The 21,924-nt window shown below is 41.0% G+C and overlaps 1 protein-coding gene across 1 annotated transcript; it reads right to left on the bottom strand.

The window, feature by feature from the left end:
- Positions 1-5,167: 5,167 nt before the first annotated feature.
- ACTR10 (actin related protein 10) lies at positions 5,168-21,205 on the bottom strand. Its single transcript, XM_063440527.1, has 13 exons — positions 20,987-21,205; positions 18,342-18,414; positions 13,708-13,790; positions 13,068-13,176; positions 12,761-12,868; positions 10,917-10,984; positions 10,117-10,196; positions 9,807-9,842; positions 9,010-9,089; positions 8,559-8,632; positions 7,977-8,058; positions 6,962-7,163; positions 5,168-5,554 (listed from the first exon to the last, which is right to left on the bottom strand). Exons 1-13 carry the CDS (start codon positions 21,061-21,063, stop codon positions 5,373-5,375), a joined length of 1,254 nt encoding a protein of 417 aa, XP_063296597.1. The 5' UTR covers positions 21,064-21,205; the 3' UTR covers positions 5,168-5,372.
- Between the last annotated feature and the right edge of the window lie 719 nt (positions 21,206-21,924).

Below are 21,924 nucleotides of genomic sequence, written 5' to 3'. Positions count from 1 at the left end.
CTCGGGAACGGACCAATCAGAGCGAGCGACACGCCCCCTCGGCCAAGGCGCGCGCAGACCAAACAAACTACCATAGAGTCCGAATAGAGAGAGAGACACCTAGCGGAGCCTGCTAGTAACACAGCACAAACTACCATAGAGTCCGTAAAGAGAGAGAGCGACATCTAGCGGAGCCTGCTAGTAACACAGCACAAACTACCATAGAGTCAGTATAGAGAGAGAGAGAGAGAGAGACACCTAGCGGAGCCTGCTAGTAACACAGCACAAACTACCATAGAGTCAGTATAGAGAGAGAGAGAGAGAGAGACACCTAGCGGAGCCTGCTAGTAACACAGCACAAACTACCATAGTGTCCGTATAGAGAGAGAGAGAGAGAGAGAGACACCTAGCGGAGCCTGCTAGTAACACAGCACAAACCAAACAAACTACCATAGATAGAGGACCAATAGACAGTAAGTGACCGAATTTAATGAATTATAGAAAATACATGGGAAAAAATAAAATAAAATCAACTTCGGATTTACTGGACACACGAGGGGTTTACTTGTTGATATAAGAAGAACCCCCATCTTACCCCAGGTAACTGCACCAAGCAGAAGCCTCTTATTCTGTTCAATAAGATTATTATTATTATTATTATTATTATTATTATTATTATTGCCATTTATATAGCGCCAACAGATTCCGTAGCGCTTTACAATATTATGAGAGGGGGGACGTAACTATAAATAGGACAATTACAAGAAAACTTACAGGAACGATAGGTTAAAGAGGACCCTGCTCAAACGAGCTTACAGCCTATAGGAGGTGGGGTGTAAAACACAATAGGACAGGAAATAGCAATCAAATAAGGTGAGAGTGAAGCAGAGCCGGAGGAGAGAGTAGAGTGCCGCCCTTTAGGAGAGAGCAAGAGACAGGTATGTGAGGTAGAGGTTACTCTGGGAGGCCAAGGTCTGCTCTTATCCCATAAAGCTGTGTGCGGCGGCGGCAGCAGCAGCAATTTATGGGATCATTGAAACTGCTCAGTAAAGGGATATCAGCCATAACATCGCAGTTATTGGTTTATGTACATGCGCAAGAAAAAAAGGTTGAGGGAAAATAAACCACCAGCCTATAGATTGGAGCATTTATGGTGTATAATTCAAACACCTACCCCCCAATGGGGAACAGGGGAAATAACTATAAATATGGGAGAAAACGTTGAAACTATATAGTGTAAAACCATACAGCACTGAGATATGTAATAGAGGAGTCCGGCTTAGATCATACACACAGTGTACTCAGGTGACACAATCCCCATTTTCTGTCTTCTTGGATAATATGCTCAGGAAAAAGCAAGCACAAACTACTAGTGTAGTATATCTAGATTTCAAGTATGTAATAATATTATTGCCAACAAATTACTGCTCACCTTTAATAGAGCCTAAAGATGAGCAATAATTTGTTTTGTGTATGATATGAGAATTTAAAAAAAAATATTCTATTTTGAATACTTATACACGGTTTCCAAGACTTAAAGGGGCATTATAGTCAACAAAACCACTTTAGCTTAAAGGGAAACTCCAGTGCCAGAAAAACGATCCGTTTTTCTGGCACTGGAGGGTCCCTCTCCCTCCCACCCACCAATCCCCGGTTACTGAAGGGGTAAAAACCCCTTCAGTCACTTACCTGGGACAGCGGCGATGTCCCTCGCCGCTGTCTCCGCCTCCGCGACGCTCCTCCTAGTGCTTACGTCGGCCGGTGGGCGAGACTAATCTCGCTCACCGGCCGAGGAGACCTAAAGCGCATGCGCGGAAATGCCGCGCATGCGCATTACATCTCCCCATAGGAAAGCATTGAAAAATCATTTCAATGCTTTCCTATGGGGTTTTCAGCGACGCTGGAGGTCCTCACACAGCGTGAGGACGTCCAGCGACGCTCTAGCACAGGAAACCTGTGCTAGAAACAAGGAAGTGACCTCTAGTGGCTGTCTAATAGACAGCCACTAGAGGTGGAGTTAACCCTGCAATGTAAATATTGCAGTTTATGAAAAACTGCAATAATTACAGTTGCAGGGTTAAGGGTAGTGGGAGTTGGCACCCAGACCACTCCAATGAGCAGAAGTGGTCTGGGTGCCTGGAGTGTCCCTTTAATGAAGCAGTATTTTGTATAGATCATGCCCCTGCAGTCTCACTGCTCAATTTTCTGCTATTAAAGAGTTAAATCACTTTTGTTTCTGTTTATGCAGCCCTAGCCACACATCCCCTTGCTGTGACTGACACAGCCTGCATGAAAACAAAATGGTTTCATTTTCAATCTGATGCAACGTACTTTAAAAATTTGTATCTCCTGCTCTGTAAAATGAACTTCAATTACATAAAAGGAGGCTCCTGCAAGGTCTAGCAAGCTATTAACAGAGCAGGGGATACAAAACTATAAATTAAGCTGAATTTGCAATAAAGGAAGTGTAAACATTAGATGACTCTTTACAGGAAGTGTTTAGGAAGGCTGTGTAAGTTAAAGCCAGGGGAGGTGTGCCTAGGGCTGAGTAAAGTTATTTAACTCCTAAATGGCAAAGAATTAAGCAGTGAGACTGCAGGAGCATGATCTATACACCAAAACTGCTTCATTAAGCAAAAGTTGCTTTGATGACTACGGTATCCTTATAATCAAAAAACAAAACAAGGGCTCTTTGTTTATTTTAGGTTTATTGGAAAATAAGTCAGCTAACAGCAGGGTGAAAACATGACAATTTTATAATTACAGGACACCGTTATTTACAAGCTTATTTTCAACATCTAAACACCTCACCTGTACAATATTTATTTGCCCTCTTAACCCCTTAAGGACACGACATGTGTGACATGTCATGATTCCCTTTTATTCCAGAAGTTTGGTCTCTAAGGGGTTAAGAAAGGTAAATTTAGGAAGTTATGTGCATACACACGTGGGTGCTAGGATTTTCTTTAATTGGGAGGAGAATAATATTTTCCAGGTAATGATATAGCAGGAATAGAATGGTTATGTAATACTAAAAAACACTAACAGAGCTATTTACTAAAGTGAGAATAGTCGAGAAATCAAAGTGAATTTCAAATTCAAGGTGGAAATAGCCGAACTAGAAAAAGTCTCCAAATCTGTTACTTTGGCTTTACATTTTAAGTGAATTTTATAAATCTTTCATGTGATAAAATCCTGCATACTAGCAAGCTATTGTATACCAGATGCAAGTGTTACTATTAAACAATGTGCCTTATTTACTTACAGTGGGGGTCAGACACAAACACACACACACACACACACACACACAGAATGGCCATTCACTTTCACACATTCACTTTGCACTATTTACGGTAAAGCTTTGGAGTTTCTGACACTTGCTACATTTTAAATTTGTATTTTTTCTAAATAAACTAATAATAATCAAACAAACTACTGTGGAACATACTTTTTTCTTTTTTTTTGTAAACCAGTTTATAGGTTTGGTCTTTTCAAGTCATAAAGTAAAACCATTCTACAAGTTACATTAATGGTCTTTGATCAGTCTTTTTGCTGTTCCACCTTCTTTCATATTATTCCTAGGGGAAACGGCCCTTGTTACACAAAGATTTAGCAAAAATCCTAAATGAGCAAGATCTGGGTCAGTATTTGTAAAACACATTATTATTACTGGAAAAAAAAAACCACACAAAAATAAATAAATTGTGTTATAAACATTTAATTGCAGTTTTCTACAGGATATGGTGTTAGTGGTCTTATTTTGCTGAGGTGACAGCAATACATAGTGTGAGATTAGAACTGCTGGTAAACAGATAGAACATAGCTCAATAAGTGGAGATATGATGTGTGTTATAAATACAATTAAGCTCAGTTCATTATCTGGGAATCGTTAGAAATAAAGAGTGAATTAACACGAAATAAAGCCATCATGACCTGACGCAGAGCACTGGAATAAACATTTTAAAATGATTTGTGTGGCCCAGTTCAGGAATCCATTGCACGGGGAAAGGCATCGTGTTTTCACTGATAATACTTCATAAGTAAAGCAAAGAGCAATATCAGAAAGGAAGCCTTTTTAATATTTTGGTATCGCAGTCACTGCAAAAATGTTGCATATTGGTGCCAGTCAAGATTAAGTGCTTGATTTATGTAAGTGTTCATTATAGTGGAACAGAAAGCATCATTGTTGCAGTTAAGGTGTATCGATCACATAACTGTAACAAGGTACCACTTGAAAAAAATAACAGTATGTGCCCAGTGAAAGATCACAGGCTAAATTGTGGGATGTCAAAAGTGAGCATTTTGGGTTTGGCAGAGGTGGGCAGTAGCCATCTTGGAGCAGGCAGATGCAGATGTGGAGTATGTATATGTTCACAAAATCAAACCAATATGTGAGCGCTATAGAAACACCGTACAGATATTATGGCAGCACTTAAAATACAATACACAAAAAATGTGCAAAAAATAGACAATAGTTACCAAAACAGCGCGCTAAAATAATCTGCAAATATAAAATACAAATAATAGTGCAGACTGTCTGAATACACTCCTATATATTTAGAGAAATCTTAGGGAAAAAAACTCACATGTCCCAGAGCCCTATCACCCCTGGCTCTGGGTTTGTAAGGCTCTTTAGGAGAGGGGATATCCCCACACTGCTGAATCCTTCAAAGGATATGTTCACTGCCGATCCCTGCTGTGCTGTGTGTGAAAACAGAAGGGGAGGACCTCCAATTGAATAATATCTTAAGTAAGTTTATTACATAAAAAAATTAAAACCCTTACTTGGGATGTGGTGGGTATAGACTCGCAGAGTCACCCACATAAAAGCATGAACAAATATTGTAAAAACGCTTCCTGATTGCAGTCCGATCACGTGACCGTTTCCGGGTCCGCCCCTCCAGTGACGTTCGTGTGACGCGTTTCGCCCGCCTCCACAGGCTTCCTCCGACCTCCGATCTGCACTATTATTTGTATTTTATATTTGCAGATTATTTTAGCGCGCTGTTTTGGTAACTAATGTATATGTTCACACCTATACACATGATGGTAACTTTATTAACATAATTTAAAGATTTTTTTTTTTTAATGTTTACTAGAAGCCAATAGCATCTCATCCACTGTAAGAACACAAGAGAACACTTGTGCAAATCTCCCCTTTAAGCAGTCTACATATGTTTAAATGTTTAACAAAAGAAAAAAAAAAAGGCAAGCAATTTGTTCAGGTTTAATGAACTACAGGAACAAAAAAATAAGTTAGAAAACATGGCAGTCTAAACAGAACATTTATTTTTAGCACAGAATAGTAGAATAAATATTGCAAATCAGAACAGTCAGTTTTAAGGGAGTTGAATTGATACATTATACAGAGACAGGGGTCGGTGTGAGTGAGCTCACTTCTCAGTGGAGAAGGCTCTTTTCATGAGTGGAGGGCCAGATTTTCCAATATCAAACATGGATACAAGAGGAGGATTATTCAGACAGCACCAGTCTGGTATTCGGCCCGACTGGTTATAGTATTCTTTAGCTAAAGAGCGGCTCCCAAGGATATCTTGCAAAGCTCCAAATATTGCACCTATAAAAAGAAAAAAAACATATCCTTGTTAATTAGTTTTTTCCTAAAAAAGGAAAACTGTCATAAAACATTTTACATCCTTTTTAAAAATGTATTGCATTTAATAAAAATGTTATATTTTTTTTAATTATGTATATTAATTTCTTTGAGAAAATATTAATTTGTATCTGGTTGAGCAGCCATGTTGGGTCAGATTCTACTGTTCTGACCAACTGCTGCTGCCATAGGTTCACACTTAGCAATCAAAGCAGCAGCAAGTTAGATTGAGCAGCAGTTGGTCAGCGTTAATTCTGGCGGCAAATTGCACTTTCATTTTAGTCAGTCTTTTGACTAAAAAGCCATTTTAGTTTCAGTCCTATTTTAGTAATCGGAATAGTTTTAGTCGAGTAGATCTCGAGTAGACTTTAGTTGACAAGATTAAAATCTAACGGGTTTAGTTAAAGCCTCTGTCTCTTTTGCCCCTTCCCCAGCCCCTCTGTGTAGTGTTCATTTTGGCGGCAAATTTTAATTTAATCTAGTCATAGTCTTTTGACTAAAATGCCATTTACGTTTTAGTCATATTTTAGTCATCTTAACTTTTTTTTGTTTTAGCCGACTAAAATTGTTAGTCAAAAAAATGAAAACTGCAATTGGTCAGATAACAGTGGAGTCTGAATGAACACGGCTGCTCAGCCACAAAGTGACATTTTCTATAAAAGTTTCATTTAATGCAATAAACCTTTACAAAGTGAGAAGTGCAAATTTGACGACAGTTGTCCTTTGATGGTAATTTGTTTCTTGATTCACATCATATTTTTTGTCAAATATGAAAAAGTTTCCAACAATTCACACCGATCCTTTTCCTAAAATAAATCTGGATAGTAGAATTATACGTTTAGGCAATATGTCTGAACAAAACTCCTGGCAATTGTTGAATGAATCAATTATGAAAATTAGGTTTGTTTTAAAAACCCCTTTTTAAAAGGATTTGGTTCCTTTATGAACAAACCAAACTTTCAGAATTGATTCGTTAAATGAAAACTAGGAATTTTTTTTGGACAAGTCACTTAAAACATATTTTTACACATTAATTTTGCTGAATACTAAGGGGAGATTGTTACAGCAGATCTCACGGTCTTTTTTTCCTGCAAATATTTTAAAACTACCCCTAGCACCTGGGAGACAATTTTCTGTGCTTTTTAACTCCACTGTGACTTACACTCCACGGCACAATCTCCAGATATTATATTATGCATTTATGTAGAACTGCCCACGGCAAAATATTACACAAAGAACAGAAAAACCATGTCAGAGTTTGCTTCAATTTAACTTTCTAAATTATTGTAAGCCTAAAACATGCTCAGAGTTTGTGATAAATAATTTCAGAGACCCATTGGACTTGCAGAACCGATCTGTTAATCACTTTACCTCCAAGCCATGCGACACAATTTGGCTTTGCGGGGGGAGTATGGACCTTGTAGGTTTTGGTGGAAAGGATTTCTTTGTATTTTGGTTTTTCGGCCAAATGTTTTATCTCTGCCATTAACCGGTGAAGGAATCCAGGTAGCATGGCTGTACCACCAATTACCACAATGTTTTCTGCCAGCTGCTTTCTGGTATCTATAGGACACTGACAAAGAAAGATGATTTTGTTAGTGCGTTAGTTGCGGAACATGCAAATTATTATTATTTTATTATTTATATAACGCCATCATATTCCGTAGCGCTGTATAAATTCCTCTTCAGCATGATGTAGCAGGACAGTGCTTCATTGTGAGCAAAGTATGGAGCTGTACAGAGTGATATCTAAAATCAATGCTCAGCAGTCTGGCTCTCTCCAAAGTTCCAATCTGTGCATATAAACAATGACTGTGCTGCAAGCATGGAATGTGTCTGCTGGTAGTGTGGCGACCCCTGGTGGTGCTGCCAAATTGCAATAGTGTAACGGAGCCTGTCACCAATGATCTGACACTGCTTTTCCAAGCAGGGAAAATCTCCTTCATGACACTGCCAGCATGCCGGTGTCTAAATTGAGTGCCACTCTGTTCCTATACTCCCTAGCTGGTACCAGCGTATTCTTACTGGGAGTTACCATAGCATATGCTCTGTGGTTGCTATGGGTGTAGAGCAGGAGGACCGTCTGTGTTCGGTTTATTCTGCTGTCCTTTATCAATCAATTTCTAGGCATAGAGTCTATGCACTAAAACAACACCAGCTTAATGAAGCAGTTTTGGTGTATAGGTCAGGCCCCTGCAGTCTCACTGCAATGTAGCAGTTAAATCACTTATTTCTGTTTATGCTACATTCTTAATACCTCACATGATTAGTGATGAAATTAGCAGTATTCACTTTCTATACTATACTCCTTAGCCTGAATTTGCTCACTCTTTCTTTAGATTTATCCCAATCTACAGAATAATAAGCAACTGTATTGTACACTTACCTGTACAAGTGAATCCAGAATTAACGTTGCAACAGACTTCTCTTCATTGTCTTGTTCAAACAATAATTCTACCACAGAGTCTCTAAAGAAATAGAATTATTGTATATTAGCAAATGCACTTAAACATTGCATAGATTCAGGCACTGCTTTGAACAATAAAAAACATTTAATAAACCGGTTTGAGAAACATATGTATTTTTCTAAAGTGTTTTTTTTTTGTTTTGTTTTTTAAGAATGGGAAGTTACTGATTAAGACCGTCACCTGAAGCTCTCAGGCTGATTTGGTTCGAGTCCGAGGCTTCCCGTTTGAAGAATCTCACAGAGGTGGAAGAACAGTAGCAGAGTTAGAGTTTAATTTGCTTAACCTCTAAAAAAAAAAATTGGTACCAGGGACCTCCTGGCACCATAACAACATCATTTTAATTAAGTTGTTATGGTTCACAGAGTGTTCCTTTAAAAAGAAAAAAAAAAAATTATGTTGCTATACATTTGACTGCTAGAATTTTTTTTTGCTTTCATTATTTTCTTGTTTTGGTTAATAAATATAACAAGTTAATATATTAATAATAAATAAATAACAACCTGATAGATCCATTGACATGCAATATCTTTTGTCCATCTAGCGGGTAGTCAACATCAGGAGGTGGAGTGGGGCGCTGCAGTAAAACCAAAAAAAAAAAAAAAAATGATTGGTCAAATAAATGACACTTTGAAAACACTAAAAAGAATTCAATATTCACTAAATCCAGTGAGTTAAAAAAAGTACTACACACTGCGGTGTCTGACCTCCAGGACTAGGATAGATTTCAGCTTATACGTTGCGGTAAAACATCACCGGCATTGTCAGTAATCCTCAAGGTGATACATGCAGGCTATCACAGGATTCCAACTTCTAGTTCCGTGTGGGAACTAGATAATCAGAATGTTAGGTAAATGAATAGCGCAGTGATGGATAATTGTCACTTTTGGTGCCCATGAACTACATTACCCATGATGCTCAACTGGAAGGAAAGTATAAAGTTAGAAATTCTACCTCAGATTTGCCATCGATGTTAAATTTAGCAGCTTGGATTTTGAGCCCTCGCTGGAGATCGCTTACAAAACAAATGCGCACTAGAAAAAAAAAAAAGAAAGTAAATACAGATTTATTCTGGGGTTGGTTTCGTTTTAATCCATTACTGTACTGGGTATAACACATTATAGGGAAAAAAATACAATTTACTTTTAGTATATTGATCAGAGTACATTATTACAATTCCATTACAAATAGAGACGCCAAGTTTAATAACTTTTACATGGTTCATTGACATGGAATCAGAGGAAATCACATTTACATTAATTCCGAAGTCACTTAATGTAAAACATAATGCCAAAACAAACAAACAAACAAACATGAATATAAGTTGGCAAATAAAACGCTGACAATGCCCCTCTCCCATTACCCTAATAGTAGGTGGAGGAATAAATGAACACGGATTTATTATTAAAGTCTTTGTGAAACCTATCAGAGTAGAAGTGGTTTCCTCCTGGTGTGTACTATGATTGTGTAATTTGAAAACCATGTGCAAGCTCTATGACACATTAGTCCTCTGCTATTTTAGTATTGCTATTTGTGATGATTTGAATTTTATTTTTGTGAGTGTGTGCAGTGGTTAATTTGTTAATAAAGGTCCATGGGAGATATTTAAAACCCAGACAATATTAGCTCAATGTTGGTAAGGGCAGGTCATTATTTAACAGTCAGTTCATATTTGATGTTGGGGTTATATAACCTCAAAACGTATGTTAAATTAGAAATCCTAAATGTCTAACTGTATCATGGGAAATTACCTTTAATATCTTCCACAATTTCCTCGGGGACACTGCCTGAAATAAATAAATAAAAACACAAATAAATTCATGGACATCAAGTCACATAGTAAAGTGAGAATTCCAATTGAATTCCAAATTTAATGCCAGAGAAGCCAAACGTATTCCAGTTCAGCTATTTGGACCTCGAGCTGAAATTCACACAATTCTCAGTTTAGTAAATGGCCGTGACAGTAATATTTTCTAATAGTAGTAATTCATTGAACATGTTCCAGTGCTTGAAATTAGACGACTGGTTATTTAAGAACAAGCAATAGTCCACATTTCTTACTCATGACGGATGGCAGGCTCTGGTCCTTGGCAGTCCCAGTGTTGGCCGTGCACTGCTCCAGTAACTGAGCTTCCAGTTCCCTATTTAAGAAAAGCAATTAAGCATTTAAATAAAATACTAATTAAATGAACAGCATTCATAGTACACACACAGTATCGATGCCAGATTGTTAACAGAATGAGGATTCCATCATATATCTTGAACTGAAATCCAATAACTGGCATGTTCACATATCAAGTTCCACTAAAAAGGTAAAATATTGTTTTGCTTTTTAACCTCTTTCCAAATACTTTGTTACAGTGCTAGCGGAGAATGACAATATGTGTGGCTGTATGCAAAGGGTCTCTCCTTCAGGCTGGCTCTGGACAAGTTCAAGGTGGTGATTAAAGGCAAGTAAAGTGCCCAAACTGACCACGAATCCAGAAGTTTAATATTTACTTTGACAGGGAAACGGCAATAGTGAAAATTGGTATTTTAGAATTGGAAAGGGGGGGAGAAAATAAAAAGAAACATTCATTGGAAGTCACACGTTTCGTCAGCTGGAGTGATGTGCGGACTATTCAGTATGTGCCACGAACAGCAGCGAATCAGTGAAGACAATGTTCTCCTGCTGCTCCCGATCTTATCATTATATATATACTGGAAACTATCACCTTCTGCTTGTATATACTGTATTACCTTTAGCTGCCTAAGGACACGTAATATGAATATCTACTTCACAATGCAAGTGTTCTCATGTGAGAGAATATTCAGTCAGCTGCAAATATATTATAAGGAAATAAAATGAAAACATGCTTTACTTGTGAATAGATTTTCCTCCCAAAGGAAGTGCCCCCCAACAGCTCAGGATTGGGATTCCCTCATATATCTATTGGATGTTCAGGAATATATATAGAACAAATCAAAATAGTTATTCGAGCAACATATTCAATGGTTTTTACTCCATTTTTATAAAATGATATTTAAAACAAGTCAGTTGTATCAAAAGTGTTTTAACACCTGCTTTAGATTTTCTTTGGACAAGAGTTAGACTGCAAATCAACCTGCTGATTGTAACTCTGAACTCAAACTGAGTGCCAAAGCGGCAATTCATGCACAAGCGTTTGCCATCCCCAAGTAGAAGCTGTCAAGTATATGGTTAAAATGAAAAATGACGGCATTCTCCTACTACTATATCCTCAGCAGATCCCAGGCACCATCATGATCAGATTAGCATCGGTTTCTTCTACTTAGACAGCTTAATCTTATTATACTGACAGCGCCTCCTTATATGTAACATGTTATAAGCCATTATGTATAACATGTTACATACAGTGGTGTATCCTGGTTTTGTGCTGCCCTAGGCACCCCCCTCCCGCCCACGCCACCCCCATCCAACCCTTCCCTCCGCCCGCACCACCCCCACCCTTTCCCCGCCCCGCCTTCTAAATACACACACACACACACATTCCCTTACAGATACGCATACACTAGCTAACAGAAGCACACACACACTTACAGACACACTCACACTCTCTAACAGACACACACTCACTAGCAGATACACACACACTCACACTAACAGACACACACTAACAGACATACACACACACACTAACAGACAGACACACACGCACTAACAGACAGACACACACGCACTAACAGACAGACACACACTAACAGACAGACAGACACACACACACTAACAGACAGACACACACACTAACAGACATACACACACACTAACAGACATACACACACACACACTAACAGACATTCTCTCTCACACACACACACTAACAGACATTCTCTCTCACACACACACACACACACATACTCACTCACTCACATATTTAACACTTTTTTTTTTTTAATTTACCCCCCCAGCCTCCTTACCTTTGGGAATGCTGGGGGGGGTCCTATTTCTCCCTGGTGGTCCAGTGGCTGCTGGGCGGCGCTGGCGGGCGGCGAGGGAGCACTTCCTCTGAGCTGTCTGCTCAGCTCCCTCGCGTGCCGCACAGTGAGGCTGGGAGGCGGAGCCGGAATATGACATCATATTCCGGCTCCCAGCCTCACTGTGCGGCGCGCGAGGGAGCTGAGCAGACAGCTCAGAGGAAGTGCTCCCTCGCCGCCCGCCCGCCTAAACGGCATGTCACTTAGCCGCAAGGCTAACAAGGCATTTGCCCTGGGCGTTTGGGGGCGGCTTTTTTTGCCGCCCCCTGGAAAATGCCGCCCAAGGCAAATGCCTTGTTTGCCTCGCGGCTAATACGCCCCTGGTTACATATCAGGACAGCGCCTCCTTATATGTAACATGTTATAAGCCATTATGTATAACATGTTACATATCAGGACAGCGCCTCCTTATATGTAACATGTTATAAGCCATTATGTAAAATTCTGGGATCATCTGAGACCACTGCTGGCTTTCTGATAGCTAATAATCTATAGAGAAAAACAGGCTATTGATATCAAGGTTATATGTACTGAAAATGTTTATTCATAATGTTTTCTTCATGAAAAGGAATGTAGAGATACTTAACCCCTTAAGGACATATGACATGTGTGACATGTCATGATTCCCTTTTATTCCAGAAGTTTGGTCCTTAAGGGGTTAATAAAATAAAATAAAAATAATAATAATTCTTGCACAAGAGGAAAAGGATACAGGGAGTACCAGACTTTCTGCATAACCACAATCCAAGACCATTGCGGAATTAATCCCAAGTGTTAGGAGAGACATCAAATGAGCTGGAGCAAACAGCACCGAGGGAACCTGTACAGAGAAGATTGACATATTGGACACGTTTTCTGCACTTTTCATTCAAATAGACCAACAGTATTTTCACCTCACCAAGACATACGTTTATTTGAAAACGACCACGGTTTGCGATATACATTTTATATCTGTACACAGCGCAATAGTTTTAGCTGAGAGGGCCCTTTTAAAAATGTATTCAGTGAAAAGGTCTTACCTCAAAGTACTTGAAAAGAGCCCTTGCAACTGTTTCTCTGAAGCGAGATGGGGAAAGCACAGATTCTATTAAAACTACACGTCTGTCCCTGGGATTTACCAAGAGATGCCTGCAAGATAAAATGTGATTCATGTGCTTTAGTACAAGTGTCTGTAGCAGACAACTCATAAAATATGACAGCATAGGAGCGGCGGACAAGGAGAAATTAGTACTATAGAGTAGGAGAAATATATTCTCTGAATGTAAACATGTGGTTGTTTATTCAGAATGTTCCATCACGGTCAATGTAGCATTCGCACCTATGTGAGTGTTGCCTTACCTTATCCCTCCAGTGTTTAAACTACAGTTCTCATAATTACTGAAATTGCAGTTAATGAATGGCTAAACCAATGATAAACATTGTATATTTAGAAATGTTATCAAATTTGTTTACAAAACGTCCGTATGAATAGTCCATCTCCACTATAGTGTCCATGGGTGCATTCAGCAGTTAGGGCTACTCCGTATCTGGAGAGCAGTGAGCTGGTCAGTCAGGATCAGAGGCGTAGAAACTTAAATGTTAGATGTTTGACATTTCGATGCATGCACTGTACATACACTGTATATTGCAAAATACATCCATATCCACAAAGTAGCTTACCTAAAATACAGCATGTGAATGAATTCTATCAGATACGAATAGAGTTCGTCTGTGTTGATATTGTACTGGATAACTTTTATTGGCTGCAAATAAATACAATGATTTAGATTACCACAGGGAAGCATTGGTAGACAAGTGTGCATAAGTGGCAAATAACCTCCCTGCGCCAATCACCACGTCTTCATAATGATGCATTGACTCCATGCAGAGGGTTTAACACCTCCACATAGAGCACTGAGATTCTAAACACCAGTCATGCAGGCCGGACCGAACACAGGAAGCCCTATAGAGGCCAGCCAAGTGACACTCACTAGAGATGACCTTAGACTGCAATGTAAACACTGCCTTTTCTCAGACAGACAGTCTCTTTGCCCCAGAACAACTACATTAAGCTGTAGTGGTTCTGGTGCCTAGAGTGTCCCTTTAATGTTTGCACTACTACATACACGTTATAAAAAGTGGTGATTTCCCATAAGAAAGCATTGTATTGGTTAAGATTGTCAGGGATGCAGGTCCAGCACAAGCCAAACACAGCCCTGGCCAATCAGCATCTCCTCATAGAGATGTATTGAATCAATGCATCTCTATGAGGAAAGTTCAGTGTCTCCACCCTCTTCATGCAGTCACACTGTGCAGCACTGCCCCAGAAAGCACCTCTAGCAGCCATCTGAGGAGTGACCAGTGGAGGTATCACTAGGCTGTAATGTAAACACTGAAAAGACAGTGTTTACTGCAAAAAGCCTGAAGGGGTTACTTCTACTCACCAGAACAAATACAATAAGCTGTAGTTCTGGTGACTATAGTGTCACTTTAAATCAAGTGATTTGGGGCACTGATGCCCCCTGCAGTTTCTGTGCCTGTTAGTGGCTCCTATGAGTGTCTGTACAGTTTCTGGATTCTAATATCATTTGTCAACCATGAATTGTGCTTCTATTTACCATCAGGGTTATGTACTCAAGTGAGTATTCCTGGGAATTTCAAAATGTACTGCCAAACTCCAGACAGAGCTGACTGAGAATTTCTCTAATTTGGCTTTTGCGGCCTCACTCTCACATTAGTTAACAACTGCGTGATTACACGGCTGCAATACTACTCTCACATTAGATAATAACTGCGTGTTTACACGGCTGCAATACTACTCTCACATTAGTTAATAACTGTACGTGTTTACACGGCTGCAATACTACGCTCACATTAGATAATAACTGTGCGTGTTTACACGGCTGCAATACTACGCTCACATTAGATAATAACTGTACGTGTTTACACGGCTGCAATACTGCTCTCACATTAGTTAATAACTGTACGTGTTTACAAGGCTGCAATACTACTCTCACATTAGTTAATAACTGTACGTGTTTATACGGCTGCAATACTACTCTCACATTAGATAATAACTGCGTGTTTACACGGCTGCAATACTACTCTCACATTAGTTAATAACTGTACGTGTTTACAAGGCTGCAATACTACTCTCACATTAGTTAATAACTGTACGTGTTTATACGGCTGCAATACTACGCTCACATTAGATAATAACTGTGCGTGTTTACACGGCTGCAATACTACGCTCACATTAGTTAATAACTGTACGTGTTTACAAGGCTGCAATACTACTCTCACATTAGTTAATAACTGTACGTGTTTACAAGGTTGCAATAGGACTCTCACATTAGTTAATAACTGTACGTGTTTACAAGGCTGCAATACTACTCTCACATTAGATAATAACTGTACGTGTTTACACGGCTGCAATACTACTCTCACATTAGTTAATAACTGTACGTGTTTACAGGGTTGCAATACGACTCTCACATTAGATAACTGTGCATGTTTACACGGCTGCAACACTACTCTCACATTAGATAATAACTGTGCGTGTTTACACGGCTGCAATACGACTCTCACATTAGATAATAACTGTACGTGTTTACAAGGTTGCAATACTACTCTCACATTAGATAATAACTGTACGTGTTTACAAGGTTGCAATACTACTCTCCCATTAGTTAATAACTGCGTGTTTACACGGCTGCAATACTACTCTCACATTAGATAATAACTGTGCGTGTTTACACGGCTGCAATACTACTCTCACATTAGTTAATAACTGTACGTGTTTACAAGGTTGCAATACTACTCTCACATTAGATAATAACTGTACGTGTTTACACGGCTGCAATACTACTCTCACATTAGATAATAACTGTACGTGTTTACAAGGCTGCAATACTACTCTCAAATAAGTTAATAACTGTACGTGTTTACACGGCTGCAATACTACTCTCACATTAGATAATAACTGTACGTGTTTACAAGGCTGCAATACTACTCTCACATTAGATAATAACTGTACGTGTTTAGAAGGCTGCAATACTACTCTCACATTAGATAATAACTGTACGTGTTTAGAAGGCTGCAATACTACTCTCACATTAGATAATAACTGTACGTGTTTACAAGGTTGCAATACGACTCTCACATTAGATAATAACTGTACGTGTTTACAAGGTTGCAATACGACTCTCACATTAGATAATAACTGTACGTGTTTACACGGCTGCAATACGACTCTCACATTAGATAATAACTGTACGTGTTTACACGGCTGCAATACTACTCTCACATTAGTTAATAACTGTACGTGTTTACACGGCTGCAATACGACTCTCACATTAGATAATAACTGTACGTGTTTACAAGGTTGCAATACTACTCTCACATTAGATAATAACTGTACGTGTTTACAAGGTTGCAATACTACTCTCCCATTAGTTAATAACTGCGTGTTTACACGGCTGCAATACTACTCTCACATTAGATAATAACTGTGCGTGTTTACACGGCTGCAATACTACTCTCACATTAGTTAATAACTGTACGTGTTTACAAGGTTGCAATACTACTCTCACATTAGATAATAACTGTACGTGTTTACACGGCTGCAATACTACTCTCACATTAGATAATAACTGTACGTGTTTACAAGGCTGCAATACTACTCTCAAATAAGTTAATAACTGTACGTGTTTACACGGCTGCAATACTACTCTCACATTAGATAATAACTGTACGTGTTTACAAGGCTGCAATACTACTCTCACATTAGATAATAACTGTACGTGTTTAGAAGGCTGCAATACTACTCTCACATTAGATAATAACTGTACGTGTTTAGAAGGCTGCAATACTACTCTCACATTAGATAATAACTGTACGTGTTTACAAGGTTGCAATACGACTCTCACATTAGATAATAACTGTACGTGTTTACAAGGTTGCAATACGACTCTCACATTAGATAATAACTGTACGTGTTTACACGGCTGCAATACGACTCTCACATTAGATAATAACTGTACGTGTTTACAAGGTTGCAATACGACTCTCACATTAGATAATAACTGTACGTGTTTACACGGCTGCAATACGACTCTCACATTAGATAATAACTGTACGTGTTTACACGGCTGCAATACTACTCTCACATTAGTTAATAACTGTACGTGTTTACACGGCTGCAATACTACTCTCACATTAGATAATAACTGTACGTGTTTACACGGCTGCAATACTACTCTCACATTAGTTAATAACTGTACGTGTTTACACGGCTGCAATACTACTCTCACATTAGTTAATAACTGTGCGTGTTTACACGGCTGCAATACTACTCTCACATTAGATAATAACTGTACGTGTTTACACGGCTGCAATACTACTCTCACATTAGTTAATAACTGTACGTGTTTACACGGCTGCAATACTACTCTCACATTAGATAATAACTGTACGTGTTTACACGGCTGCAATACTACTCTCACATTAGTTAATAACTGTACGTGTTTATACGGCTGCAATACTACTCTCACATTAGATAATAACTGCGTGTTTACACGGCTGCAATACTACTCTCACATTAGTTAATAACTGTACGTGTTTACAAGGCTGCAATACTACTCTCACATTAGTTAATAACTGTACGTGTTTATACGGCTGCAATACTACGCTCACATTAGATAATAACTGTGCGTGTTTACACGGCTGCAATACTACGCTCACATTAGTTAATAACTGTACGTGTTTACAAGGTTGCAATAGGACTCTCACATTAGTTAATAACTGTACGTGTTTACAAGGCTGCAATACTACTCTCACATTAGATAATAACTGTACGTGTTTACACAGCTGCAATACTACTCTCACATTAGTTAATAACTGTACGTGTTTACACGGCTGCAATACTATAACATTAGATAATAACTGTGCGTGTTTACACGGCTGCAACACTACTCTCACATTAGATAATAACTGTACGTGTTTACACGGCTGCAATACTACTCTCACATTAGATAATAACTGTACGTGTTTACACGGCTGCAATACTACTCTCACATTAGATAATAACTGTACGTGTTTACAAGGTTGCAATACTACTCTCACATTAGATAATAACTGTACGTGTTTACACGGCTGCAATACTACTCTCACATTAGATAATAACTGTACGTGTTTACAAGGTTGCAATACTACTCTCACATTAGATAATAACTGTACGTGTTTACAAGGTTGCACACCACATTACCCAATCCTTATAAAACATGACACTTAATGAACATATACCCCATTGTCACCTTAGCAATGCCGGGCTTTTTGATCTCGCTCCGAATGATACATCTTGGTCCAGTTTCACCAGCAAATCCACACCTAGAAGCAAAGTACTTTATTTATAGAATATGTTTTTGACAATGATTTGTCAAGTCATTTAAACCACTACTACAACATAATTACATATTCGCTGATCACAGTAATAGGCATCTAACATCTGTTAAATGTAAAAGAAATACAAGGCCTCAGCAGACAAGTACCATGTTAACAAGAGTTAGTAACCTCACAACTTGCAAATAGTAGTACAGTGACATGTGCAGCTCTGCTGACAGGGTAATAAAGTTGTTTCTCCGTTTTATACAAATCACATTGTATGAACCATAATGTTTGCTATGAAGCTCTTGAGTTTTAAATCAGTGATGTTATTGCACTCTCTAGACATCTTGAGAAGACAAGCGAAGGAGCATGAGGGTGCTCAGTCTTCCTTTAAAGCTCTGTGGTAGTTTAACCCCTTAAGGACACATGACATGTGTGACATGTCATGATTCCCTTCTATTCCAGAAGTTTGGTCCTTAAGGGGTTAAAGGATTTGCATAATATGCCAAGCCTGCGCCAGGACATACAATGCAAATTAAAATCTGATACAATTATTTAAACAGCACAACTCACATTTAAGGTTTAGTCAGCTATGGGAATGTGCAAACATGAGATTGCCACATATCCCCTGTCCAGCATTTAGATGCTAGATACAGCACCCCCTCCCCAGCATAGTAATGCTACATACTGCACCCCCTCCCTACAGCATAGTAATACTAAACACTGCCCCCCCTCCCTCCAGCATAGTAATACATACTGCATCTCCTCCCTCCAGCACAGTAATGCTACATACTGCACCCCCTCCCTCCAGCACAGTAATGCTACATACTGCACCCCCTCCCTCCAGCACAGTAATGCTACATACTGCACCCCCTCCCTCCAGCACAGTAATGCTACATACTGCACCCCCTCCCTCCAGCACAGTAATGCTACATACTGCACCCCCTCCCTCCAGCACAGTAATGCTACATACTGCACCCCCTCCCTCCAGCACAGTAATGCTACATACTGCACCCCCTCCCTCCAGCACAGTAATGCTACATACTGCACCCCCTCCCTCCAGCACAGTAATGCTACATACTGCACCCCCTCCCTCCAGCACAGTAATGCTACATACTGCACCCCTCCCTCCAGCACAGTAATGCTACATACTGCACCCCTCCCTCCAGCACAGTAATGCTACATACTGCACCCCTCCCTCCAGCACAGTAATGCTACATACTGCACCCCTCCCTCCAGCACAGTAATGCTACATACTGCACCCCTCCCTCCAGCACAGTAATGCTACATACTGCACCCCTCCCTCCAGCACAGTAATGCTACATACTGCACCCCTCCCTCCAGCACAGTAATGCTACATACTGCACCCCTCCCTCCAGCACAGTAATGCTACATACTGCACCCCTCCCTCCAGCACAGTAATGCTACATACTGCACCCCTCCCTCCAGCACAGTAATGCTACATACTGCACCCCTCCCTCCAGCACAGTAATGCTACATACTGCACCCCTCCCTCCAGCACAGTAATGCTACATACTGCACCCCTCCCTCCAGCACAGTAATGCTACATACTGCACCCCATCCCTCCAGCACAGTAATGCTACATACTGCACCCCATCCCTCCAGCATAGTAATGCTACATACTGCACCCCTCCCTCCAGCACAGTAATGCTACATACTGCACCCCTCCCTCCGGCACAGTAATGCTACATACTGCACCCCCTCCCTCCGGCACAGTAATGCTACATACTGCACCCCCTCCCTCCGGCACAGTAATGCTACATACTGCACCCCTCCCTCCGGCACAGTAATGCTACATACTGCACCCCTCCCTCCAGCACAGTAATGCTACATACTGCACCCCTCCCTCCAGCACAGTAATGCTACATACTGCACCCCTCCCTCCAGCACAGTAATGCTACATACTGCACCCCTCCCTCCAGCACAGTAATGCTACATACTGCACCCCTCCCTCCAGCACAGTAATGCTACATACTGCACCCCTCCCTCCAGCACAGTAATGCTACATACTGCACCCCTCCCTCCAGCACAGTAATGCTACATACTGCACCCCATCCCTCCAGCACAGTAATGCTACATACTGCACCCCATCCCTCCAGCATAGTAATGCTACATACTGCACCCCCTCCCTCCAGCACAGTAATGCTACATACTGCACCCCCTCCCTCCGGCACAGTAATGCTACATACTGCACCCCTCCCTCCAGCACAGTAATGCTACATACTGCACCCCATCCCTCCAGCATAGTAATGCTACATACTGCACCCCTCCCTGCAGCATACTAATGCTACATACAGCCCCCCCCTCTCCAGCATAGTAATGCTACATACTGCACCCCCTCCCTGCAGCATAGTAATGCTACATACTGCACCCCCTCCCTGCAGCATAGTAATGCTACATACAGCCCCCCTCCCTGCAGCATAGTAATGCTACATACTGCAGGGCAGCACTTTTCTTGCCCTGTCCCCCAGGATGGTTATTGGTCCAGTTTGGCTCAGCCAGGGGCTGTGTGTTAAATGGCTGAGCACCATGGGGGCAGTGACCGCCCACTCACTTAGTAAATGCTTCCCCGAGATCGATGACGACAGCGGTTTTCTCGCCCCCGCTGCCCAGACCCTCATACAGCGGCATCTCAGTGATGGGAGTGGGAGCTGCCTGTCATAGAGTCGGGCGAGGGGATAGAGCGTCACTGCGGGGTCCTTACAGGGGCTGTCCGCGGCAATGCCTGTCATAGAGCGTGCCTGCGGGGTCCTTACAGGGGCTGTCCGGGGCAACGCCTGTCATAGAGCGGGGTCCTTACAGGGGCTGTCCGGGGCAATGCCTGTTATAGAGCGTGCCTGCGGGGTCCTTACAGAGGCTGTCCGGGGCAATGCCTGTCATAGAGCGGGGTCCTTACAGGGGCTGTCCGGGGCAATGCCTGTCATAGAGCGGGGTCCTTACAGGGGCTGTCCGGGGCAATGCCTGTCATAGAGCGGGGTTCTTACAGAGGCTGTCCGGGGCAATTCCTGTCATAGAGCGGGGTCCTTACAGAGGCTGTCCGGGGCAATGCCTGTCATAGAGCGGGGTCCTTACAGGGGCTGTCCGGGGCAATGCCTGTCATAGAGCGGGGTCCTTACAGAGGCTGTCCGGGGCAATGCCTGTCATAGAGCGTGCCTGCGGGGTCCTTACAGAGGCTGTCCGGGGCAATGCCTGTCATAGAGCGGGGTCCTTACAGAGGCTGTCCGGGGCAATGCCTGTCATAGAGCGTGCCTGCGGGGTCCTTACAGAGGCTGTCCGGGGCAATGCCTGTCATAGAGCGGGGTCCTTACAGAGGCTGTCCGGGGCAATGCCTGTCATAGAGCGTGCCTGCGGGGTCCTTAAAGGGGCTGTCCGGGGCAATGCCTGTCATAGAGCGGGGTCCTTACAGAGGCTGTCCGGGGCAATGCCTGTCAGAAAGTAAACATTTCTCAGTGATCTGTATCAGCAGTTACACACAGTATAATTGTGATGTAA

The sequence above is a fragment of the Pelobates fuscus genome, chromosome 13 (assembly GCF_036172605.1).
Source record: "Pelobates fuscus isolate aPelFus1 chromosome 13, aPelFus1.pri, whole genome shotgun sequence".
Taxonomy (NCBI): Eukaryota; Metazoa; Chordata; class Amphibia; order Anura; family Pelobatidae; genus Pelobates; species Pelobates fuscus.
Note: the sequence above shows the minus strand (reverse complement) of the source record. Positions and strands in the feature narration are given on the sequence as shown.